The sequence below is a fragment of the Mesocricetus auratus genome, unplaced genomic scaffold, assembly GCF_017639785.1.
Source record: "Mesocricetus auratus isolate SY011 unplaced genomic scaffold, BCM_Maur_2.0 Super-Scaffold_4256, whole genome shotgun sequence".
Classification (NCBI taxonomy): domain Eukaryota; kingdom Metazoa; phylum Chordata; class Mammalia; order Rodentia; family Cricetidae; genus Mesocricetus; species Mesocricetus auratus.
Genome location: NW_024429182.1, coordinates 36,406,502 through 36,426,043, shown reverse-complemented (window position 1 = coordinate 36,426,043; position 19,542 = coordinate 36,406,502). Strand labels below are relative to the sequence as shown.

General features: G+C 46.8%; 1 protein-coding gene and 1 long non-coding RNA gene across 3 annotated transcripts in view; one reads left to right on the top strand and one right to left on the bottom strand.

Moving 5' to 3' along the window:
• The first annotated feature begins 12,741 nt into the window (after positions 1–12,741).
• LOC121134305 lies at positions 12,742–13,792 on the top strand. The gene is made up of 2 exons (XR_005871379.1): positions 12,742–13,382; positions 13,499–13,792. It is a non-coding gene; the product is annotated as an uncharacterized LOC121134305 (long non-coding RNA).
• An 858-nt stretch (positions 13,793–14,650) lies between these two features.
• The window catches only part of Fam189a2 (family with sequence similarity 189 member A2), a 100,084-nt gene continuing 95,192 nt past the window's right edge, over positions 14,651–19,542 (bottom strand). For both annotated transcript variants that reach the window (XM_040746287.1, XM_040746283.1), the window contains exons 10-11: positions 18,268–18,560; positions 14,651–15,473 (exon numbers count right to left, since the gene is read on the bottom strand). In XM_040746287.1, the coding sequence (XP_040602221.1) occupies positions 15,267–15,473; positions 18,268–18,560 (500 nt within the window). In that variant the 3' untranslated portion in view covers positions 14,651–15,266. The remainder of the gene's footprint in view (positions 15,474–18,267; positions 18,561–19,542) is intronic.

The window sequence follows — 19,542 nt, the reverse complement described above, 5'->3', positions numbered from 1 at the left end:
TAAACCAAGCAGAGAGGGGAAGTTATCGAGCTGGAAGGCACTCTTAGATGGCTTCCCAGCAACCCTGCCCACATTCCAGAACACTCCCTCCACCACTGTAGCCCCAACTGGATTCTCAGAATTCCAGCCTTTCTGGCCCTGGGGTGTGTTTCTCTTGACCTGGGACACGGAAGATTTCTACAACATCCACTTGGGGCTGCCCTCTGGTGGATCTTGGACAATGATCCCCAAAAGACTTCAGAAGAAAATGGCCTCCCTACCCTCTGACCCTGCTTCCCCTGCCAGGTGCTAGCAGACCATCAGGCCCTGAGTAGCTTTGTGCAGCAACAGCCCTGTGAGCACCGGCCACGCCTCACACTGCCCCTGAGTCATCTTCGGAGCCCAGCGTCTATCCACCCCAACGCCGACCCTCCAGCTACCAACCGACATCCACCCTGCACCCTGAAGAGTCGTTTTCCCTACTGCTGCCCGCTCCAATCAGTGAGCCAAACGGATAGTAGGTATGTGCTGTCCCCAAACACAACAAAACTGGTCAAGGATAATTAAAACAAAGACTAATGTGGAAACGGAATTCTGTGAAGTATAATGCACAGAGAAAGCATCTTATAAAAAATTAAGCCCAATTGTTCATAATGCTGCCAGTGGTGACTCAAAAGGTCTTTTAGTGTTAAGCGGAATGTTTGAGCTCTTTTTAGATTTCTGCCGTCAGTCATCAAGTGTGGCTTCAGACTGAATTCTGTGCAGCTGGGCAGAACCCAAACAAAATCCCTGCCTGTCTACAATTTATGTTCCAGAGGAAGAGATAAAAATAATTAGGTAAAATATATACTTCTATCACATCATGATGTGTGCTCAAGGGGAAAAAATAGCAAGTGCAGAGGGTTGCAATTTGGGAAGAGGGAAGCAGAAGGCAGGAGAGTCTGGTACGGATACAGAGCAGCATGCTTGCGGTGGTGGGGTGTGCAAAGGTCCTGAGGCATGAACAAGTTTTCTGCCCATTTAAGGAATAATGGGGAAGCCGGTACAGAGTGGCCAGACCACAGGGGAGGAGGGAGACAGGGTAAGAGCAGGGGCAAGAAGACCAGTGGTGGATGCACACTGGCATTGTCATTGAAAACATGGAGGGGACAACCACAGGCTGCCTTAATATCCAAATAGAATCCAGAACCCTAGCAGCTTATGGCAGGCTCCCTTTCAGGTTTCTAAATATATAGTTGTCCTTTCAAACCCCTCCCACCACCCCATTAGAAGTTACTTGGAAACATTTTTAATGTTTTTATTATACTATCTTATATATATATATATTTGTTATAGAATATTTGATTATCTGTGCAAAGATATGTTACATTTGTGTAACTATGTGAAGGTGTGTTACATTTGTTTGTTGCAGAATATTTAACTATGTAAAGATGTGTTGCATTCATTTAATTATGTAAAGATGTGTTGCATTTGTTTAATTATGTAAAGATGTGTTGGTGTTTTACCTGGCCTGCCTAAAGCACCTGATTGGTCTAATAAAAAGCTGAATAACTAATGGTGAGGAAGGAGGTAGGTGGGACTTCTGAACAGGGAGAGTAAATAAGAGGAATTTAGGGAGAAGAAAGAAAAAGAGACAACAGGGAGACACCAGGAAAATGCAGGGGGTGGGGCACAGATAGACAGACAGGAAAGTAGGACACACAGAAGGAAAGAAAGGTAAAAAGCCCTAAAAAATGTAGATGACTAGAAATAGGTGAAATATCGTTAACAGAGCCGGTGGGACAAGGCTAAGCTAAGGCCGAGCATTCATAATTAATAATATGTCTCCCGGTCTTTATTTGGGAGCTGATGGTGACCCAAAGATAATTCTTGCGTTAAGTTTCTGTGGGGCTGCCACCTACCAGGGAGGGCTGGGCGTCACTAACTCCCACGCTGTGCAGCTCCGCCTACGCTGGCTGCTGGGTCTAGGGTAGCAGCTCCCATCACCCACAGCCCCTCTCGCCATTGCTGTCATTTTAACTTCTTTTTCACTCAGTGCCAGGCTCCTGCTGACCAATCGTGGACTGAAGGAGAGTAGGGACCTCTGTCCTCCACTCACTGATCATTTCCTGTGTGTTAACTTTTCCATCACTGCGACAAAATACCAGACACAAGCAATTCAGGGAAGTAAAAGTGTATTGGGGGGTCACCATTCAAGGAAAGTTCAGTCCATTGTACAGGGAAGGCATGGAGGCTTAGGGAAAGGGGCGTGGTGACAGGACTATGCTTCTAGCACTGAGGCCACAGGAAGCAGGGTGTAGGTCAGAGTCAGGACTGGACTCCTGGAAGGACTCTAACCTTCAAAGGCCCTCCTCGGGTGACCCAGTCTATTAGCCAAGAGGCGTCACAACCTCACAAGTTGAGCAGGCTGTTAGCTCTTCGAGGGACCAAGTGTTCAAGCACATGAGGCATTGTGGGACCTCTCACAGTGTCTGGGATTGCACCTAGTGTCTAATCACTACCTGAAAAGCACAACTGAGTGGGTGGATCTGTGATCACAGGAAACTTCCTGCCCGAAACACAGAGCAAGGCGAGACTTAGACTGATCCATCCTGAAGGACAGCATCTTCCAGCTCAAACTCTCTATGTGGCAAAACCCAGCAAGGAAAAATCCCCAAGTCTCCAAGTGCACACAGTGTCACTTGAAAAGAAATCAAAGGAGAGGGGGTCAAAATCTGCACCCATCATAGGTTCATGAACAAGACAAAAAAAATTCGAGTTTACTTAATGCAAGTTTTACATGACACAAGACTCTTCCAGCAATGAAGACCCAAAGAAACATATACTAAAAGGTGTATAGGGAATATATATTACACAATGACAGACATGTATTACACAAAATAGCCAGAATAAGAAATCTACCATCTGCCATCGAATCTATCACCAAAGATCAGATATCCCAATGCTCTGAAATATTTCAGAAGACAAAAAAGAAGAGAAACATACTGATTAATTTTATAGAGAAAATAGAATACCTACATAGAAATAAGATTAAGTTACTGTAAGAAAATATGCTGGCAAATACGATTGTGAATTTTCTAAATAAAATATTAGCAGAGTCCCACATTAAGAAATAATGCATCCTTGTGTGAATGGGCATCTTTTGGGTATATGCCTAAGAGTGGAATTTCTGGGTCTTGTGGTAGACTCAGACCCATTTTCCTGAGGAATCTCCATGCTGATTTCCATAGTGGCTGTACTAGTTGGCACTCCCACCAGCAGTGGAGGAGTGTTCCCCTTTCTCCACATCCTCTCCAGCACAAACTGTCATTGGTGTTTTTGATTTTCACCATTCTGACAGGAGTAAGATGGTATCTCAGAGTTGTTTTGATTTGCATTTCCCTAATGGCTAGTGATGTTGAGCACTTTCTCAAGTGTCTCTCAGCCATTTTAGACTCCTCTATTGAGAAGCATTATATGTAATAGCTGGATCCTGGAAGCAACCTAGATGCCCCACAACTGAAGAGTGGATAGAGAAAATGTGGTACATTTACACAATGGAGTACTACTCAGTGGAGAAAAGCAATGGAATCTTGAAATTTGCAGGCAAATGGATGGCACTAGATGAAACCATCCTGAGTGAGGTAACCCAGGCACAAAAAGACAAACATGGTATGTACTCATTCATATATGGATTTTAGATATGGATCAGGGGAGTGTCAGCCTACAATCCCAGTGCCAGTGAGTCTGGGAAACAAGGAAGTTCCCAAGAGAGATGCATGATACCCCAGAGAAGTGGAATGAGGCAAGATCTCCTGAGCAAATTGGGAACATCGGGGGAGGGGAGAGGGAAACCAAGAAAAAGAGAGGGGAGAAGAGGAGGGGAGAAGAAGGCATGAGGGAGCAGGAAGGTTGAGTCGAGGTAAGAATAGAGGAGAGCAGGATGAGAGATACCATAATAGATCGAGTCATTATAGGCTTGAGGAGAGAGCTGACACTAGTGAGATCTCCAGAGATCTACAAGGATAACACCAACTGGCAAACTAAACAATAGTAGAGAGACTACACTAATTTCCCCTCCTTGATGATAGGGTTGATGACTTCCTTATATGCCATCCTAGAACCTTCATCCAGTGACTGATGGAAGCAGAGACAGATACCCACAGCTAAACACTGAACTGACCCCCTGGAACCTAGTGACAGAGATGGAGGAGTGATGAACAAAGGGGTCAAGATCATGATGATGAAACTCACGAAGACAGCTGCCTGGATAAGGGGGAGCTCTTGAATCCCAGACTGATGGATGAGAGGGCAACAGGGGACTGATCCAGACTCCATTAATGCAGTGCCAGGGAGGAGGCCACAGAAATCACTGGGGTAGTAGATCAGTGTTTACCATGGTTTATGAGCTCTGGGAGCCCATTCCAAATAAAGGGATGCTCTCTCAGCCTGGACATATGGGGAAGGGCCCTTGATGAAATGACACACTTTAGAGATCCCCCTCAAGGAGGGTCTCACCCTCCCTGGGGAATGATGTGGGGATTGGGTGGGGGTCTGGGGGAACTGGTGAAGGGACAAGGGAGGAGGGGTGGGAGAGGGAGCAGGGACTGACATGTGAAACATTCACGTTTCTAATTTAAATAAAAACATATATTGAGAAAAAACAGAATGGAGGAAAACTGAAAAAAAAGAAATAATGCATCACGAACTAGTGAGGTTTGTTCAATAATTCAAGAGTTTTACCAATAGAAACCCATTATCATGGCATAGACCCATCTTAATATGGTAAGTAATATATACCTTGGAACCTAAGAATATAGCTCGGTTGGTAGAATTCTTGCCTAGCATGTATGAAGGGTACAATCTCCAGCATCCCATAACCAGGCATGACGGTACACGCCTGTATTACCAGCACATGACAGGTGATGTTCAGAAGTTCAAAACCAACCTGGAACACATGAGTCCCTGTCTCGAAAAGTAAAAATAAAAAAAAGTAAGATATCATCAGGGGTATTTCCTCTAGGATCCAGAAAAGGGTAACAATGTTTATCTATCAACGCTCTTCCACATTGCACTAGAAACACCTGCCAATGCGATAAGAAAAGATGGTTATAGAAGAGCTCATAATAAATAAAGTCAGACATTTTTTGAGGCAGGATCTTGTTATGTAATCCAGACTGGCCTTGAATGCATGATTCATCACCAGCCTCTTGAGTGCTGGGATTCTATGCAATCCACACTTGGTGTCTTTATGGCTCCTTCTAGAAAAGTCCTGTTGGACCGGTGAGATGGCTCAGCAGGTAGAGGCACTTGCTGCTAAGCCTGACGGCCTGAGATCAGTCTCTGGGACTGGAGTCACACAGTGGAAGGAGAGAACCAACTCCTGCAAGGTGTCCTCTGACCTCTGCAAATACTCTGCAAGATGTGCATTCCGGCGCACGCGCACACACACACACACACACACGAATAAATAAAGAAGAACATATATAAATGTAAAAAAAATTTAAGGAGAAGTAATGTCATGGTGTTGATGTCTCAACTCCCTGTGTGTGTCTATTCTCTTTACCTCCCGATTTCCATGCATCAGTGTCCTTGGAGAACTGAGCAATGGCTCATGACAGAGGCAAAAACAGATACCACAGTCCTACTACTTGTAGATTATGCAATCTCAAGCAAGTGAATTTCTTTCACAGAATATTTGGCCCCTGATCTACACAATAAAGCGGCAGTGCTCCCCACCGGATGCCTCTGGCTGGTGAGTTGGGTTTACCATTGAAAACTTGCTCACCTTCTTCTGAAAGCTGGCATGGGACACACAGACAAAGCAGCTCACCAACAAAAGTTGAAGACTTCCAACAATTCTCCCTGCTTGGAATCCTCTCATGCCTGATCCCTCTCCCCGAGTCCACTGTGAACCACTCCTTTTGGATCCACGCACAGTATCTAACAGGGATTGGCAAAGCCTCCACAGACCTGGGACCTCCAGCCACTTGGCAAGAGAGAAACGATGATTCATCCGGAATTTTGGCTCTTGCTTTTTCCTTAGGGCAAAACACAAGAGCTTGCCAAGCTACTGGAAGATGACTGCCTCCCTGCTCAAGAGCCACAGCTTGAGGCAAGGAGCAGGGTGGCACAGCTTCCCACTCTGAAAATGACACAGACTGCAGATTCTCTCCTGGACCAACCCAGCATCTCCCTCCCCTCTTAAACTCCGTCCCCTTCCAATGCTCAGGTGCTGTCCCTGACCCACTTGGTCCAACTTCAGGAAAAAAACAAAAAAACAAAAGCAAAAAACAAAAACAAAACCTGCCCCCTTCAGATCTGACCAATTCCTCATTCTTCACCTTATCTTTTGGCTTTGGCCTGCCTTCTGAATTTTATTGAACTGATCAATTGAGAATTACCCAAAGGCTGGGGTGTGGTTCCTCAGGAGCAGGCTTGCCTCATGTGTACAAAGCCCTGGGTTCAAACCCAGCATCACCACCACCACCACCACACTCTCCTGCTAAAAATTTCTAATGTCTTTGTGCTCCGGTTGAATCTGACCCCTAGCTCACTGCAGTAACACTCTGTTGTTGAATACAGCCTGCGCATTTCATGTAACCAGCAGGAAGTTGAATACAACCTGCACATTCCCTGTAACACAGCCTGCACATTCCCTGTAACCAGTGGTAAGTTGAATACAGCCTGCACATTCCCAGTAATACAGCCTGCACATTCCCTGTAATACAGCCTGTACATTCCCTGTAACCAGCCGGAAGTTGAATGCAGCCTGCACATTCCCTGCAACCAGTGGGAAGTTTTTCTTTTATTGAACCTAATACTTGTTCTCTTGTTATTGTTCATTTACTTGTTAGGGAGACTCACACACACACACACACACACACACACACACACACACACACACACACACACACACACACACACACACACACACGGCCTTCTTCCCTCCCTTCTCTCCTCAGCCCTGGCCCTCTGCCTAGGATTCTGCAGTAAATACCTGTTGAGTGACTAACAGAGTAACATGGAAGAAAGGTGGTAACTTCTGGCTGCAGGCTTGACTTGCTTTTTAGAGGCCCCAGGGAGGAAGCCTTGTCAACAAAGATGGCTTTGTGGGGGCCTTTTCCAGGGTCCCCTCCATTGTTCTCTGTTGCAGCAGCCTGGGGAAAGGTAGAGATGGGTTCCTTTGTTTGCTTCAAGAATTCCTCTCCCACTGGGTGGAGAGGTTGGCAGAGGCTCCCTTTCCCTCTGCCAGCTCCTCCTAATGCTGAGGGACTCACAGAGCCTTGGGCCTTGGCACCGTTGGCTTCTCTAGGAAACCTCAGCTGCAGAGAGGAGGTACAAACCAAGGGTGCGTGCCCACCTGTTCCTGCTCCCTTCCAGTCCCCCTCTTCGACGTTCCCAGGTTCCACTAGAGAGAACAGGTTCAAGGGAAACTGGTGACTCAGACTGGAGTGGGCCCCAGACCAACTCTGAGCCAATATAGGCCAGAGACAAGATTAAGTTCAGAAAGCAAACAGAGGAGTTTTGAAAGTTAATCTGAAGGACCATTTTTGTGACTGAGCCAGGGAATCTGCAGGTCCTGCTGAAGCAGCAACACTCAAGAAAGCAAACAAAAGCAAGAAGGCAAGGGCAAACCAGTTAAGACCAGAAACTGCCAATCTGACCAAAGACCGTCCTTGTCCCAAGGACCTTCAGCACACCTTCATTATTATTTGTCATCATGGTCTGTCTGGTCTTTTGATTATTCATCCCCCCCCTCCCCTCCTTTTCTTCCTCCCTCCTCCCCATCTCGTGTGTGTGTGTGTGTGTGTGTGTGTGTGTGTGTGTGTGTGTGTGTGTGTGTGTGTGTAGTACGGTGGTGGTAAATACAAACTTTGTGCAGGTACCCTATGAGGCCAGAAGAGGGCATCAGATCCCCTGGAGCTGGCCTAACAGGTGGTTGTGAGCTGCCAGCATGGGTACTAGAAACAAAACTCTGGGAAAACAGCAATCACTCTGAACCATTGAGACATCTCTCCGGCCCAGCACAGTAGACTTGGAATAATAAAATCTCTGTGGAGATGAGGGTAATTCTAAGACAAAGACATACATTTCAAGCCATGAGCAATTGTGTCCCCCAGACCTGCTCCAAGCCTTCGCCATAAAAAGGAATACACAACTCTATTCATGGCTGATCTGCATATGGCACAGCCTCCTGGGGCTCTGGAGTGGCCTAGGGTACTCTCCTGTAATAAACACTCACTTTCCTGCGCTGTAGACCTCGCCTATGCTGCTGTCTAACTTACACGACACAAAGGACCTGCCTGGCTGATGCCATGACTCGTGAAGTAGTATTAAAAGGGTTGAGTTACCAAATTATAAAAGCCATGAGGAAGCTTAGATGTGCATTTCTCTCTTGATGAAAGCAGCTGGTTGAAAAGGCTACAGGCTGGCGGCTGCTGTGCTACCAGGCATATAGAAGCCACTTTTGCCAAAAAGCTCTGACTCCTCACCTGAGCTCACGGAGTAACTGGAATAGAATAAAAGCCTGGCATCTCCGCCTGCATTTTATGCCCGTCTCCTTGACTTTGGGTGAAATTCCTGCTAGTAAGCTGCCCTACAGTCACTTTCTGGGCCTGTGTGCCTGAAAACTGAGACACCCACCTTACCCTACCCCCCTTTACAGCTAAAACCCCAAGTCCTGACCCTAACCTGCAGCACCTTGGGTTCCAAGGGTGATAGACCCTGGCAGGCAGGATAGACCACACACAAGATGAGGGAAGGATACGCCTGGAGCAGATCACCTTAGAAAAACCAGACACGGCCCTCCGACAACAGCCATGGTTGACAACTTTGAATCATCTTGAAGGTCAAAAGATGAGATGATGAGGGGCCAAACCCTGACTGCTTAAATATGCACGTTTCTTGCCCCCTGCCACAGTTCATCCTGTTTGAACCAAAACTCTCTCCAAGACCCCAAGACAAATTTGGGGTCACCAAACCCCCTTATCTGCTGACCTCCCCAATGAACATCTCTCTCTGCCTTTCATCATTTCTTGTTTCCACAACTGGTGTGTTGGGATGGAAGGCAGAGCTTGGCCTGTAGGGACTGCCAGACTCAGGGGCCTTTGCTCTAAAACTTCAGTTAAACCAACCACTGCCTGAGTACTGGCTTCTTCCTTTGAGCGTAACAGGATCATCCCATTGCCATCTTGGAGTAGAGATAACGTTGGCTGGCAGCCATTAACCACTGCAAATAAATAAATAAATAAATAAAACAAGACAAAGATAGCCAAGTCTGTGGCAGACCTGAACTGGAGGGTTAACTAAAGGAGGCCCCATGGTGCAGCCTCCATGAAGTCATCATCTATGATGGGATGAGACTATGCCTTGATGTTTGGGGGCATCCATGTGCTGTGTGATGTTTGTGTTCTTTGGGGATGTTTGCTCTGTAGGTCTTTTTAAGGGGCCCACCACTCAGTTCCCCTCCCAAACACACACACACACACACACACACACACACACACACACACACACACACACACACGGAGGCTTATTCTTACTTATGCATGCCTAACCTTAGCTTGGCTTATTGCTAGTCAGCTTTTCTTAATTTTAAATTAAGCAGTCTACCTTTTCCCTCTGAGCTTTTATCTTTCTTATTTCTGTATATCTCACCTGGGTGGCTGGCTGGGTGGCTGACTGCTGAGTGGTTGGCTGGTTGGCTGGTTGGGTGGGTGGGTGGCCCCTGACATCCTCCTCTCCTGGTTCTCTTGTTGCTGCTCTTTCTTTCTTTCTGATTTTTCCTTCTATTTAAACTCTCTGCCTGCTATCCCCACCTATCCTTGCTCCTGCCTCGTTATTGGCCATTTGGCTCTTTATTAGACCATCAGGTGTTTTAGACAGGCAAGGAATCACAGATTCACAGAGTCAAACAACCACAATATAAATTGGAGTCACATACTTTAAAATAATATTCTACCACACCCATGTTCTTGTAATAAATTATTGACTCACCAGACTAAATTTGGGTGGAATCCTAACTTTGGTTTGCTGTTGGTACCTTATCTGAGGTGACCAGACTGGCTTGCTCATGTCGCCCAAGAAACATTAACATAAGAATTGCATGGCATTCCAGAAGAGCCAAAATTATGGAAACAGCAAAAGATTGTGTCTTTTGGGAAACAGGAATGAATACTCAGAATAAAGAGGGCTTTACACAGATAAACCACTATCTGTCCTACTGTACTGGTGGATACACAGCACACAGTTGTCAATACCCATAAGATATACACAAAAAGTAAACTCATGTGCACTTCTGCCTTGACCTGCACAGCTTACGGAATGAAAAAGCATCAGACACACATACCTAGAAAGGCTGAGATCGGGTGTGCTGGGCTCTCTAATGGAGACCCAGCAGCAGCCCAGAAAGGCAGCTCATTTACTGCACACCATGGGGGGGGGGGGCTCATTGTATACAGCTGAACAAGGAGGAACATTTATTATATGCATATAATGAGGAGGCAGGTGAGATAATCTTGGTAGGTGTTCCCTCTAGGAGAGCATTCTCAGCTTGTCCAGGAGCAGGACACCATGGTTGATGGTGTCTACATCACTGGTTTTAGCTAACAGTCATTTGTAACACCTATACTTAGACCATAGGAAGGCTCTGTCATTCCTCTGCTCCTGACCTAGGGAAGACTTTGCTATTTCCATGGGTCTGAAGCACTGGGGTCCTTGACATGACAATAATGCACATTCACTCAGGACTTCATTCCGTCCTCACGCACACGGACTTGGGTGGTCATTATGGGCCCATTGTGACAAATGTGTGATTCGGGTGAGGATGTTGATAATAAAGGAGGATATGCCTATGACAGGCAGAGGACAGTGAAGAATCTGTGTTCGTTCCACTCAATTTTCCAGTGAACCTAAAAGTACTTGATAAAAAATAACCCTCTTTAACGAGAAAGGGGCTATGCTATTACTTTTTCTGTCAGGTCAGTTTACTATCATTTGTAAAAGCTTTTAGTCCACGACAGGTTTAGGGACAGGAGCTGTTCTTTTGCCCCAAACTGAGTCGCTCTGTCCTGAACCAAAAGCTCTGGTCCCACAGTGGGAAGTGTGGACTCTCGCATCTGCTGCACTAGTCAGACTGTGCCTCCGTTTCCCCACTTGACAAACTGAGCAGAGAGAGTAACCAGATTGCACCAGTTAGGCCGTCAGCAAATGTCTGCTTCTTGTGGAAAAGGAGAGCAGGCGGGCAGCTGGAATTCGGAGCCTCACCATCAGGCAGGAAAGCAAGCCTCGGGGCAACTGGCAGCCAGACATGCCTGAGCTAGTCTTCATGAAGTGCAGAAGCTGGGAAAATCCTCCACTCTGGCCTCAGACACCAAGATATAGAGCTTGCTGGAACATTCTGAAGGAGGAACCCCTGTCCAGGTTTACCCTGTGCCAATCTCACAAAGTGGGCACTGTGTTCTTGCTCACTGAAGCAGAGCCAACCCTGATTGCACAGTGTTCTAGCCAGCCAGTCATCCTGAATGACATTTACTTCTCTAGTGAAGCCTTTGATGTTTCCACACTCAGTAACCAATGCTCTGGTCACATTTGAAATCCTTTGTCCCCACCTCTAGATCCCTTAATGACAGAACAGTCTACCCTACACACATTCAGTTTACCCATGAGCACTTATGCATGTTGTTAATACTTTATTTATTTACACACACGCACACACACACACACAAAAGCAGGAAAATGAATGGTATTACTATGAAGTACCCCCAATAAAATATGGTAGCATCATCGATATTGTAATATTACAGAGAGGGTAGGGGTCAAGGAAGAGAAGGAAGTCTTCCCCAACTGCTTCAGGTTCTAGAATTACATGAGCCATTTTGACTCTGCAGAGGCAGTTCTGATAAACTGAGGCAGCCCTCTGCCTCCTGGTAGCATTTTGGATGGTGATCTCAGGTTTCATGTCTTTCCCCCTTGGCTTGTAGCTGGCAACCACCCTGTCCTCAGGAAGGCTGCCGTGGAACACTTAACTATGTAAAGATGTGTTACATTTGTTTCTGCTGCCTTTGTTTAACTATGTGAAGATGTGTTGCTCTTGTTTCCCCTTGCCTGCCTAAGGCACCTGGTTGCTCTAGTAAAAACCTGAACATTCAATAGCTAGTCAGGAGAGGGCTAGGCAGGGCTGTAGGCAGAGACAGTAAGAGGAGAAATCTAGGCTCAAGAGAGAAGAAAAGAACAAGGCAGAAAGAGAGGGACACACCCAGACCAGGCAGCTGACAGCCAGGCAGGAGAAGCAGTGAAAGTATGACACACAAAGAGAAAGAAGGGTAAAAGCCCTGAGGCAAAATGTAGAGGAAGAGAAACAGGCTAAGAGTTCATAAATAAGAGTCGGTGGGGTCAGAAACAGCTGACCTGAACAAAGGGGGACCTCACAGACCCCAGATTGACAGCTCAGAAGCCAGCATAGGACAGAACCAGGCCCCCCGAATGTGGGTGTCAGTTAGGAGGCCTGGGCAGTCTATGGGGCCTCTGGTAGTGGAATAGTATTTATCCCTAGTGTACGAATGGACTTTGGGAGCCCATTCCCCATAGAGGGATACTCTCTCAGCCTAGACACACTGAGAGGGTCTAGGCCCTGCCCCAAATGATGAGTCAGACTTTGATGATTCCCTCATAGAAGGCCACGCCCTTTCTGAGGAGCAGAAGAGGGATGGGATGGGAGGTCAGTAGGGGGCATGGGAGGATAGGAGGGAGAGGGAGCTGGGATTGATGTGTAAAATAAGATTGTTTCTAATCTAAATAAAAAGAAAAGAGGAAAAAAGAGTTGGTAGGGCAAGCATAAGATAAGGCTGAGCATCCATAACTAACAGCAAGTCTCAGTGTCATGATTTGGAAGCTGGTTGGTGTCACGCCCTCAAAAAAAAAAGCCTCCCACAGATGGCCAGGAGCGTCATTGTACCATGCCTCAAAGCTTCACACTTCTGACATCTAACCACCTACCCTTAGCCTTTGAGGCATTTTGTGAGCTCAGTGGTGGTAGTCAGAGGCCGCGAAAGAACTTAGAAGAGGTGCAGCGAGGGAGGAAATGGAGTGTGGGCTGGGCAGAGGCTGTGTGAGTAAGGTCTGCCCACACACAGAGGCATAGGCAGCACCTCCTCTCACCAACCCTGGTAGTCTGAGAACTCGTGGGCCCACCTGGAGAAGACGACTGGGGTGGATACGCTGGACAACGGCCACATGGGCAGTCTACTGTGTGAGCAAGCAGCCAGCAGTGACGCCAGAGGTCTGACACTGCAGAGACTCACAGGGAAGACGGGCTTGACTGCGGGCAGCAGACCAGCCTCTGGTGACAAGCCGCAGTGTGACAGTGAGGATTTCTAGAGAAGCCAGGAGATGTGTGCCCCACTCAGGATGGGGCGGAGGTGGTAAGAACAGAAATTGCCCTTTGGGAGGTCGCTATGAATCTCCCCTAATGCGGCTCACTAGGGATGTCAGCCAGACCCAGCCTGTTCATAGCCCTTTCTTTCTCCTTCATTTCCAGATGTTCCCAAAGCCCACTTTCCACCAAATTCAGTGACCTTTGAGCTCTCCAAGTCTTATCCTGGCACAAGTGGTAGCTGTGGAGCCAGGGGAGTTTAGAGCCCCGTGAACCAAGCAGGAAGCTCACAGAAACAGGAAACACAAATACTACTTCCTGGGAAGCTAAGACACGGAGAGGTATCTGAATCCAACCACTTCAGTGTGAATGTCAGCTCTGCCCCTTGACTTCTGTGAGACCTTTGACAAGTCATGAACTATTACTATCCTATAAAATGGAGACAAATAGCAGCTCCCAGCAAGCGGGCTGTCGTGAGCATCAAATGGGATTTTAACACCCTCGTCATAGGACTGAGGTGGGGCTCAGTAAGGCTCAGTGCTCGCCTCCCAGGCAACCTTAGCCCAGCTCCTTGCTCTCTCTCCTATCCACATTAACTCTTTTCTAAGTAGCATGACGATCTTCTGAAACTATGACTAAGCTTATCTGTCTTGTGTTAGAAACTTCCACAGCATCTCACTGTCGGCACAGAACACAGCTTGCCAGGTTCCTACCCACCTCTCCTTCTGTACAGGTCTGTGGTCACTAGCCTCCCTGGCCTCTTGTCTCCGCCTGAAACAGAGGAACACCTGGCCCGCAAAGCCAAGACCCAGTGCAAGTATCATTTCCTCAAAGATGCCCTCACTAACTCCCCCCTTACTTCTTAGCACTAATCCTATCCGGAACTGCTTTATTGATTTTGCTTATGGTCCCACCCCAGATCCTTGGTGCCATTCAAGCCCAGCATTTGTAGAATTCAACCTAGGGCTTGCATAATGCACTGTTATCTGTGAGGTTCAGGTAACTGTGGAAATGAAACTAGTTTGGTGGCCAACAGGGGCACTCCGAACACCACAGCCCCAAGTTCCAAACCCTCTACAACAATGGTTCTCAACTTTGACAAAATTCTAGCTCCAAAAAATGTTTTACATTCAGATTCATAACCATAGAAAAATTGCAGTTATGATGTAGCAAAATAATTTTATGGTTGTTGTCATCACAACATGAAGAACGATATTAATTAAGGGGTCGCAGCATTAGGAAAGTTGAGAACCACTGCTCTATGAGTTAAGGCCTGGTCATCTGAGGGCACACAAATACTACACACAGAACCCAGAGTTCCAAAGTCAACACTTTATTCTCTGTTCTCTCTTAGGTGTTCTAGTTTGCAAGCATGAGTAAATGGAACCAACCATAGTCCTCTCCCTCAATGCCCTTCATTTAAAAAAAAAATCACCAATTAGCAGGTCTCCTAAGGAGGATGGGATTGGAGAGTAACCCAGAGGAGGCTGGATGACTGCAGTCACATGGGGTTAATCATCGCATCTCCTGCCAACTCCTCTCACTGAGCAGCCAGAGGCCACAGGCAGCTATAAATAGCCCAGCAGGTCTCTGCTTACAGCAAGGGAATGAACTTGGCAACAACAAGAGCCAGAGGGGGCAAGGCAGGCGAAGACTCCTGAGCTTGTTTTCTGCTCACCCAATGTGTGCCCCTTGGGATGCTGCAAGAGACAGCAAACAATGGAGAGCTCCCTGCCTTCACCTCCACCTGGGAGCGCACAGACCAGACCTTAGTGCCTCGTCAGCAAAAAAAAAAAGTAGTCAAAGAGTAGCAATAAGTGTTCTCTCAAGGACCTCTGCTGAGAGCTTCCCAGGGGGACCCCCAACTCCTAGACAGTGAACAGTTCTGAATAAGAACACCCTTCCTTTGGACTGGCCCTCCTTGTCCCTCAGTTCACAGGACAGTCTCTCGAATGACACCGATGAGGCTGTGTGGCCGCTCAGCCTCCGCTCTCTGCTGGGGCCTCCTCTCCTCCCTAGGCCTTCCAGTCAGGGAAAAGGTGCTCAGGTCTCCACAGCTGCGCAGGTGCAGCAGGCCCGGCTGTCGCCTCGAGGTCAGCACATGGGCCTGGGAAGTGCTGGGCTGCGGTGGGGCCATTATCTTTGGGAAAAGAGGAAAAGGAAAGACGTTAGCCTCAACGGGGATGGCCTTATGTCTGTCTGTGGATTTTAATGTTTAATTGTTTCAGAATAGAAAGGGGATATTTTCCAAAGTAGAATCTACTTAGAATTAATTCTAAAGATGTTTTAAACTTTGCCTCTTTTGTAAGGTTTTGAAGAAATTCTATTTTCTATTGTTTTAGCAGTAGACAAGCTCAATTGTACTTTCTTGATGTATTTTTAACATTATTCTTTTCATAGTTCTCCAGTATCCTTGTGTTCCAAGTCAATGAGTGACTCCTAATGATGGAGAGGGATGTGGGCAGCACAGCTTGTTAGGAATATCAAGTCCCACCTGCCACCTATTCTGAGAGCCTACATGGAAGCTTGATTTGTTGTTGTTGTTGCTGGTGGTGGTGGTGGTGGTGGTGGTGTGTGTGTGTACATGCATGTGTCGAATACACTCTGTGAGTTTGTAGACCAGAGTTGACATTCAATGTCTTCCTCTATCATTCTCCACCTTATTTTTTGGAGAGAGTCTCTCACCACACCTGATGCTGGCCACTTTGGTTAGACTGGGAGGCCAACAAGGCCTCAGGATTTGCTAGAGTTGCAGGCCAGTGCCACCATGCCTTGTTTTTATATGGATACTGAGGAACCAAACATTGGTCCTCATACGTGTACAGCAAACATTGTACCCACTGAGTCATCTCCCCAGCTCTAAGCCTGAGATCTTTAAAAAAAAAAAAAAAAAGCAGATGGTACCAACACTGCGTCACTAGTCTGGATCGGTAATGAATTTACGAAATTCCCATTAAAATCAGTGATGCTTCCGATGGACCTGATAACCCTTGGCTAAACAGCATACAAAGCAGGACACTATCTATCAAAGCTGGAGAATGGTTCTACTACCAGGTCTGTCCTTAATGTGTCATACAACCTTAAACACATAACAGTATTACTTAACAAAAATGCAAAAATATAGACTATTTTTCATCCAACTAGAACTGGTGAGGGAGGACCGGCCAGCTGATAGGTCTATGGAAGGTTGAACTGTCTTGTCCCTATGGTGTGTGATACTGTTAGTGCCTTGGGAAAGAATCAGGAGTCTCACTGCCAGAGAAGCTCATAGGGCAACCATCCCAAAGCCACTCTGTCTCAGTCTGATTTCTCAAGGTCATGAAACATTTAATGCCCACAAAAGCTGTGATATTAAATTTTGTAACACTCTTAGTTATATTCATCTACATAGCAGTTTCTGTCTCCTAATTAAGATGATTGCACTGTTTATCAAACTCGGCTATTATAAGACAAGTGGGTTTTTTTTGTTTGTTTTGTTTTCTTTTGTTTTACTGGGGATGAGTAAAATAGATCTAAAGAAAGTGTGGAAAGCTGAATAGAGTTGGAAATAAAATGTACTCCTGCATTGTCCTTACCTCCTTTCGTCTGGGAAGAGGTGTAGCACTGATACCCCATGTGGGGTTCAGAAGTAGAAGGCCTCAGCTGATGACCCAGAGTCTGTAACAATAACCTCCATAGTTGAACTTCTAACTTGTCTGGGACAAATGATTCTATAAACAGGTGCTTGCTAGGGCCTGTCTTTCCTGTACCCTGGAGCTAACTGCCAGGGATCAGGACTGAAGAAGTGCAGACCTAGTGGCTGGCAGATTCTCTGGAACTTTCTTCATCACACTTCCAGCCTTTGAGAAGCAACTCCAAATGCTTGCTTCTGTTTATGGGCTACTGGGGCCAGACAGAGGGAAGAGGCAGGAATGACACTTGGAGCACTTAGAGATGCCTGGTCAGAAATGTCTGCCACCACCCACAGCCTGACCTGCAGCCGCTTCCTAGCCACTCTTGAAGAGCAAGCTGCAAGAGAGTATGGAAGCCAAGCATCTCCTCTAACTAATCAGAATCTGGCTTTGAATTTTGGTATATATAAATAAATAAAAATAAATGCCAGTGAGTAGAATAGGGAACAGAAAGGAAGTTGAGGAGATGAACTATTCAAGTCTTCCTGGAATGGTGAAATAGCAATTTCACTGAGAAGCAGCCCAACTCAGCATAATACATATTTGTTGGGCACTCCACATCCAAAGGCACAGAGCAGGTAACACCAGGCGTGGAGTGTATTGTGTCCACAGCGTCTACCCTACTGACCCAGAGAATGAGTAAATAACCAACAGTAACAGCAGCTCCCAGACAGATAACGATTCTTGCTGGGAGGAAATTCCACCGGGCTGGAGATACCTCACCCAACCCTTCCCTTTAAAGATGAGAAATCCAGGGTGCACATGGATTCCATGCATGCCTACTTTTGTCTTTTCCCAGAGCAGCTTCAGTTTAGGGAGCCTATTATGTTTTAATCTATGGAGAGAAAGATATTGGTTCCTCTAAGTCCTGTCAGCTACCTTGTCTGGCCCAGCAACTCATGGGCACATGAACAGCTCTTAGAACTTTGTCAGTCTTGAGAGTCTGTCATTTTTAAGGGCTGAGAAAACACCACGTCCTGGGCAGCCTTCCACTGAGGAAATCCTAAGCGAGGTGAGTTCCATAGTGTCCAGAACCTTTGCTTCTCACCAGGCACGGCTCCACCTGCCAGAAAATGGGCTTCTCTTCCCTTGGGCCAAGAGCACCATGGAAAGGTGACAAAGGCCAGAAGAAGAGCTCTGTAGTTTCCTCTCTGATGATATAACCCCCACCCCCAGAACCCTGGAGACTGTAACTGTGGACTTCCGCCAGCCACCGTAGACAGCGGTTATTGGGTGCACGTCTGATACTGATCGTAACAGTACCTGTTCCAGGAAACTGGCACTTGTGATGGCTTCCTCCATGTGCTCCTCATCAGACTTAAGAACGGATTTTATGTTCTCTACAAGTTCATGGATGTCCGGAGTCATGCTGCAGGAGGACTGCTCCAGGAACCTGGCCACTAGCAGCTTGGTGTCAATGTAAGACCTGTAATCTATCAAAGAGCGGGGTCTGCATCGTGATGTCCTTGGTCGCACGCCTCTCCTCAGAGTCACCGCAGCCAGATCTAGCCTTCTTTCTGTCTGAGTGGCAGCTTCACAGCTGAGCACTGGGGTAGCTGTGGGCAGAGGTAAATAACATATCACCAATGGCCAAGCCCCCTCTGGACACTGGCCGTAAATCTCAGTGTAGACAAACATCTAGCAGATGCCTGAGGCCATGCATGTCCATCTCACCTTCATCTTGAAGAAGGAAAGGAATGACGGCGAATGAAACCCATGCAAGCCTATTGTGTGAAGTGCACTTCCAATAGGCTATATCCTGAGACAGTGGAGCATGGCACATAAACACTTCCCAAGGCAAAGACAGGTGACACAGCACAGAATTCACAGTGCGAACCACAGTGGAAAATGTTTCATGGGGTACAGCCAGTAGATGGGAATAGATGGCCACGCAGAAAAAACATGGTGGACCAATGAAAGAATGTTGGGGGTATTGAATGGCCAAAGAGAAGAGGGACTGATGAGAGACTTGTAGGATGGGCACAACATTTACTGTCACAGTACTTTTGTCCTAACCATCCTCAAGGGCACTATTACAGAGGATCACACCAGGCTATGAGGTAGATCTGTGACTATTACATGAAACTTAGGTGCAGAAAGTTACATCATTCCAGGAGTCAAAAGAGGCTCTAACAGTCCACCACGGGCTCTAATGTCGATAAAGGTATAAAGACTGCAGGAAGCTGTTTCACCATGAACTGAGTGAAGAAATGAATACTCAGGTCTGATCCCCATGTGTCCATTAGCCACCATCAGCCTTCAGTGCCCACAGCTGCCAACCTGAGTCTGTAAATCCTCGTAAGTGGAGATTTAGATACTGATGGGAGCAGGAAGCAGAGGGTAGAAGGGTGCTGAGAGGAAGGGAAGGTTTTCTTTTCCTCTGGAGAAAGGTAGACATGAGTTCCGAACCAGGGGTAGAAGCTGTCCTTCTAGCTTACCATGTGCATGTTACAGACAACGTGTCTTCCAAACACCCAGAATCACAGGCTAAAGCCATGTGGGGGCAGAGTGGGGTTTACACTCACTCGCTGAAGGCAA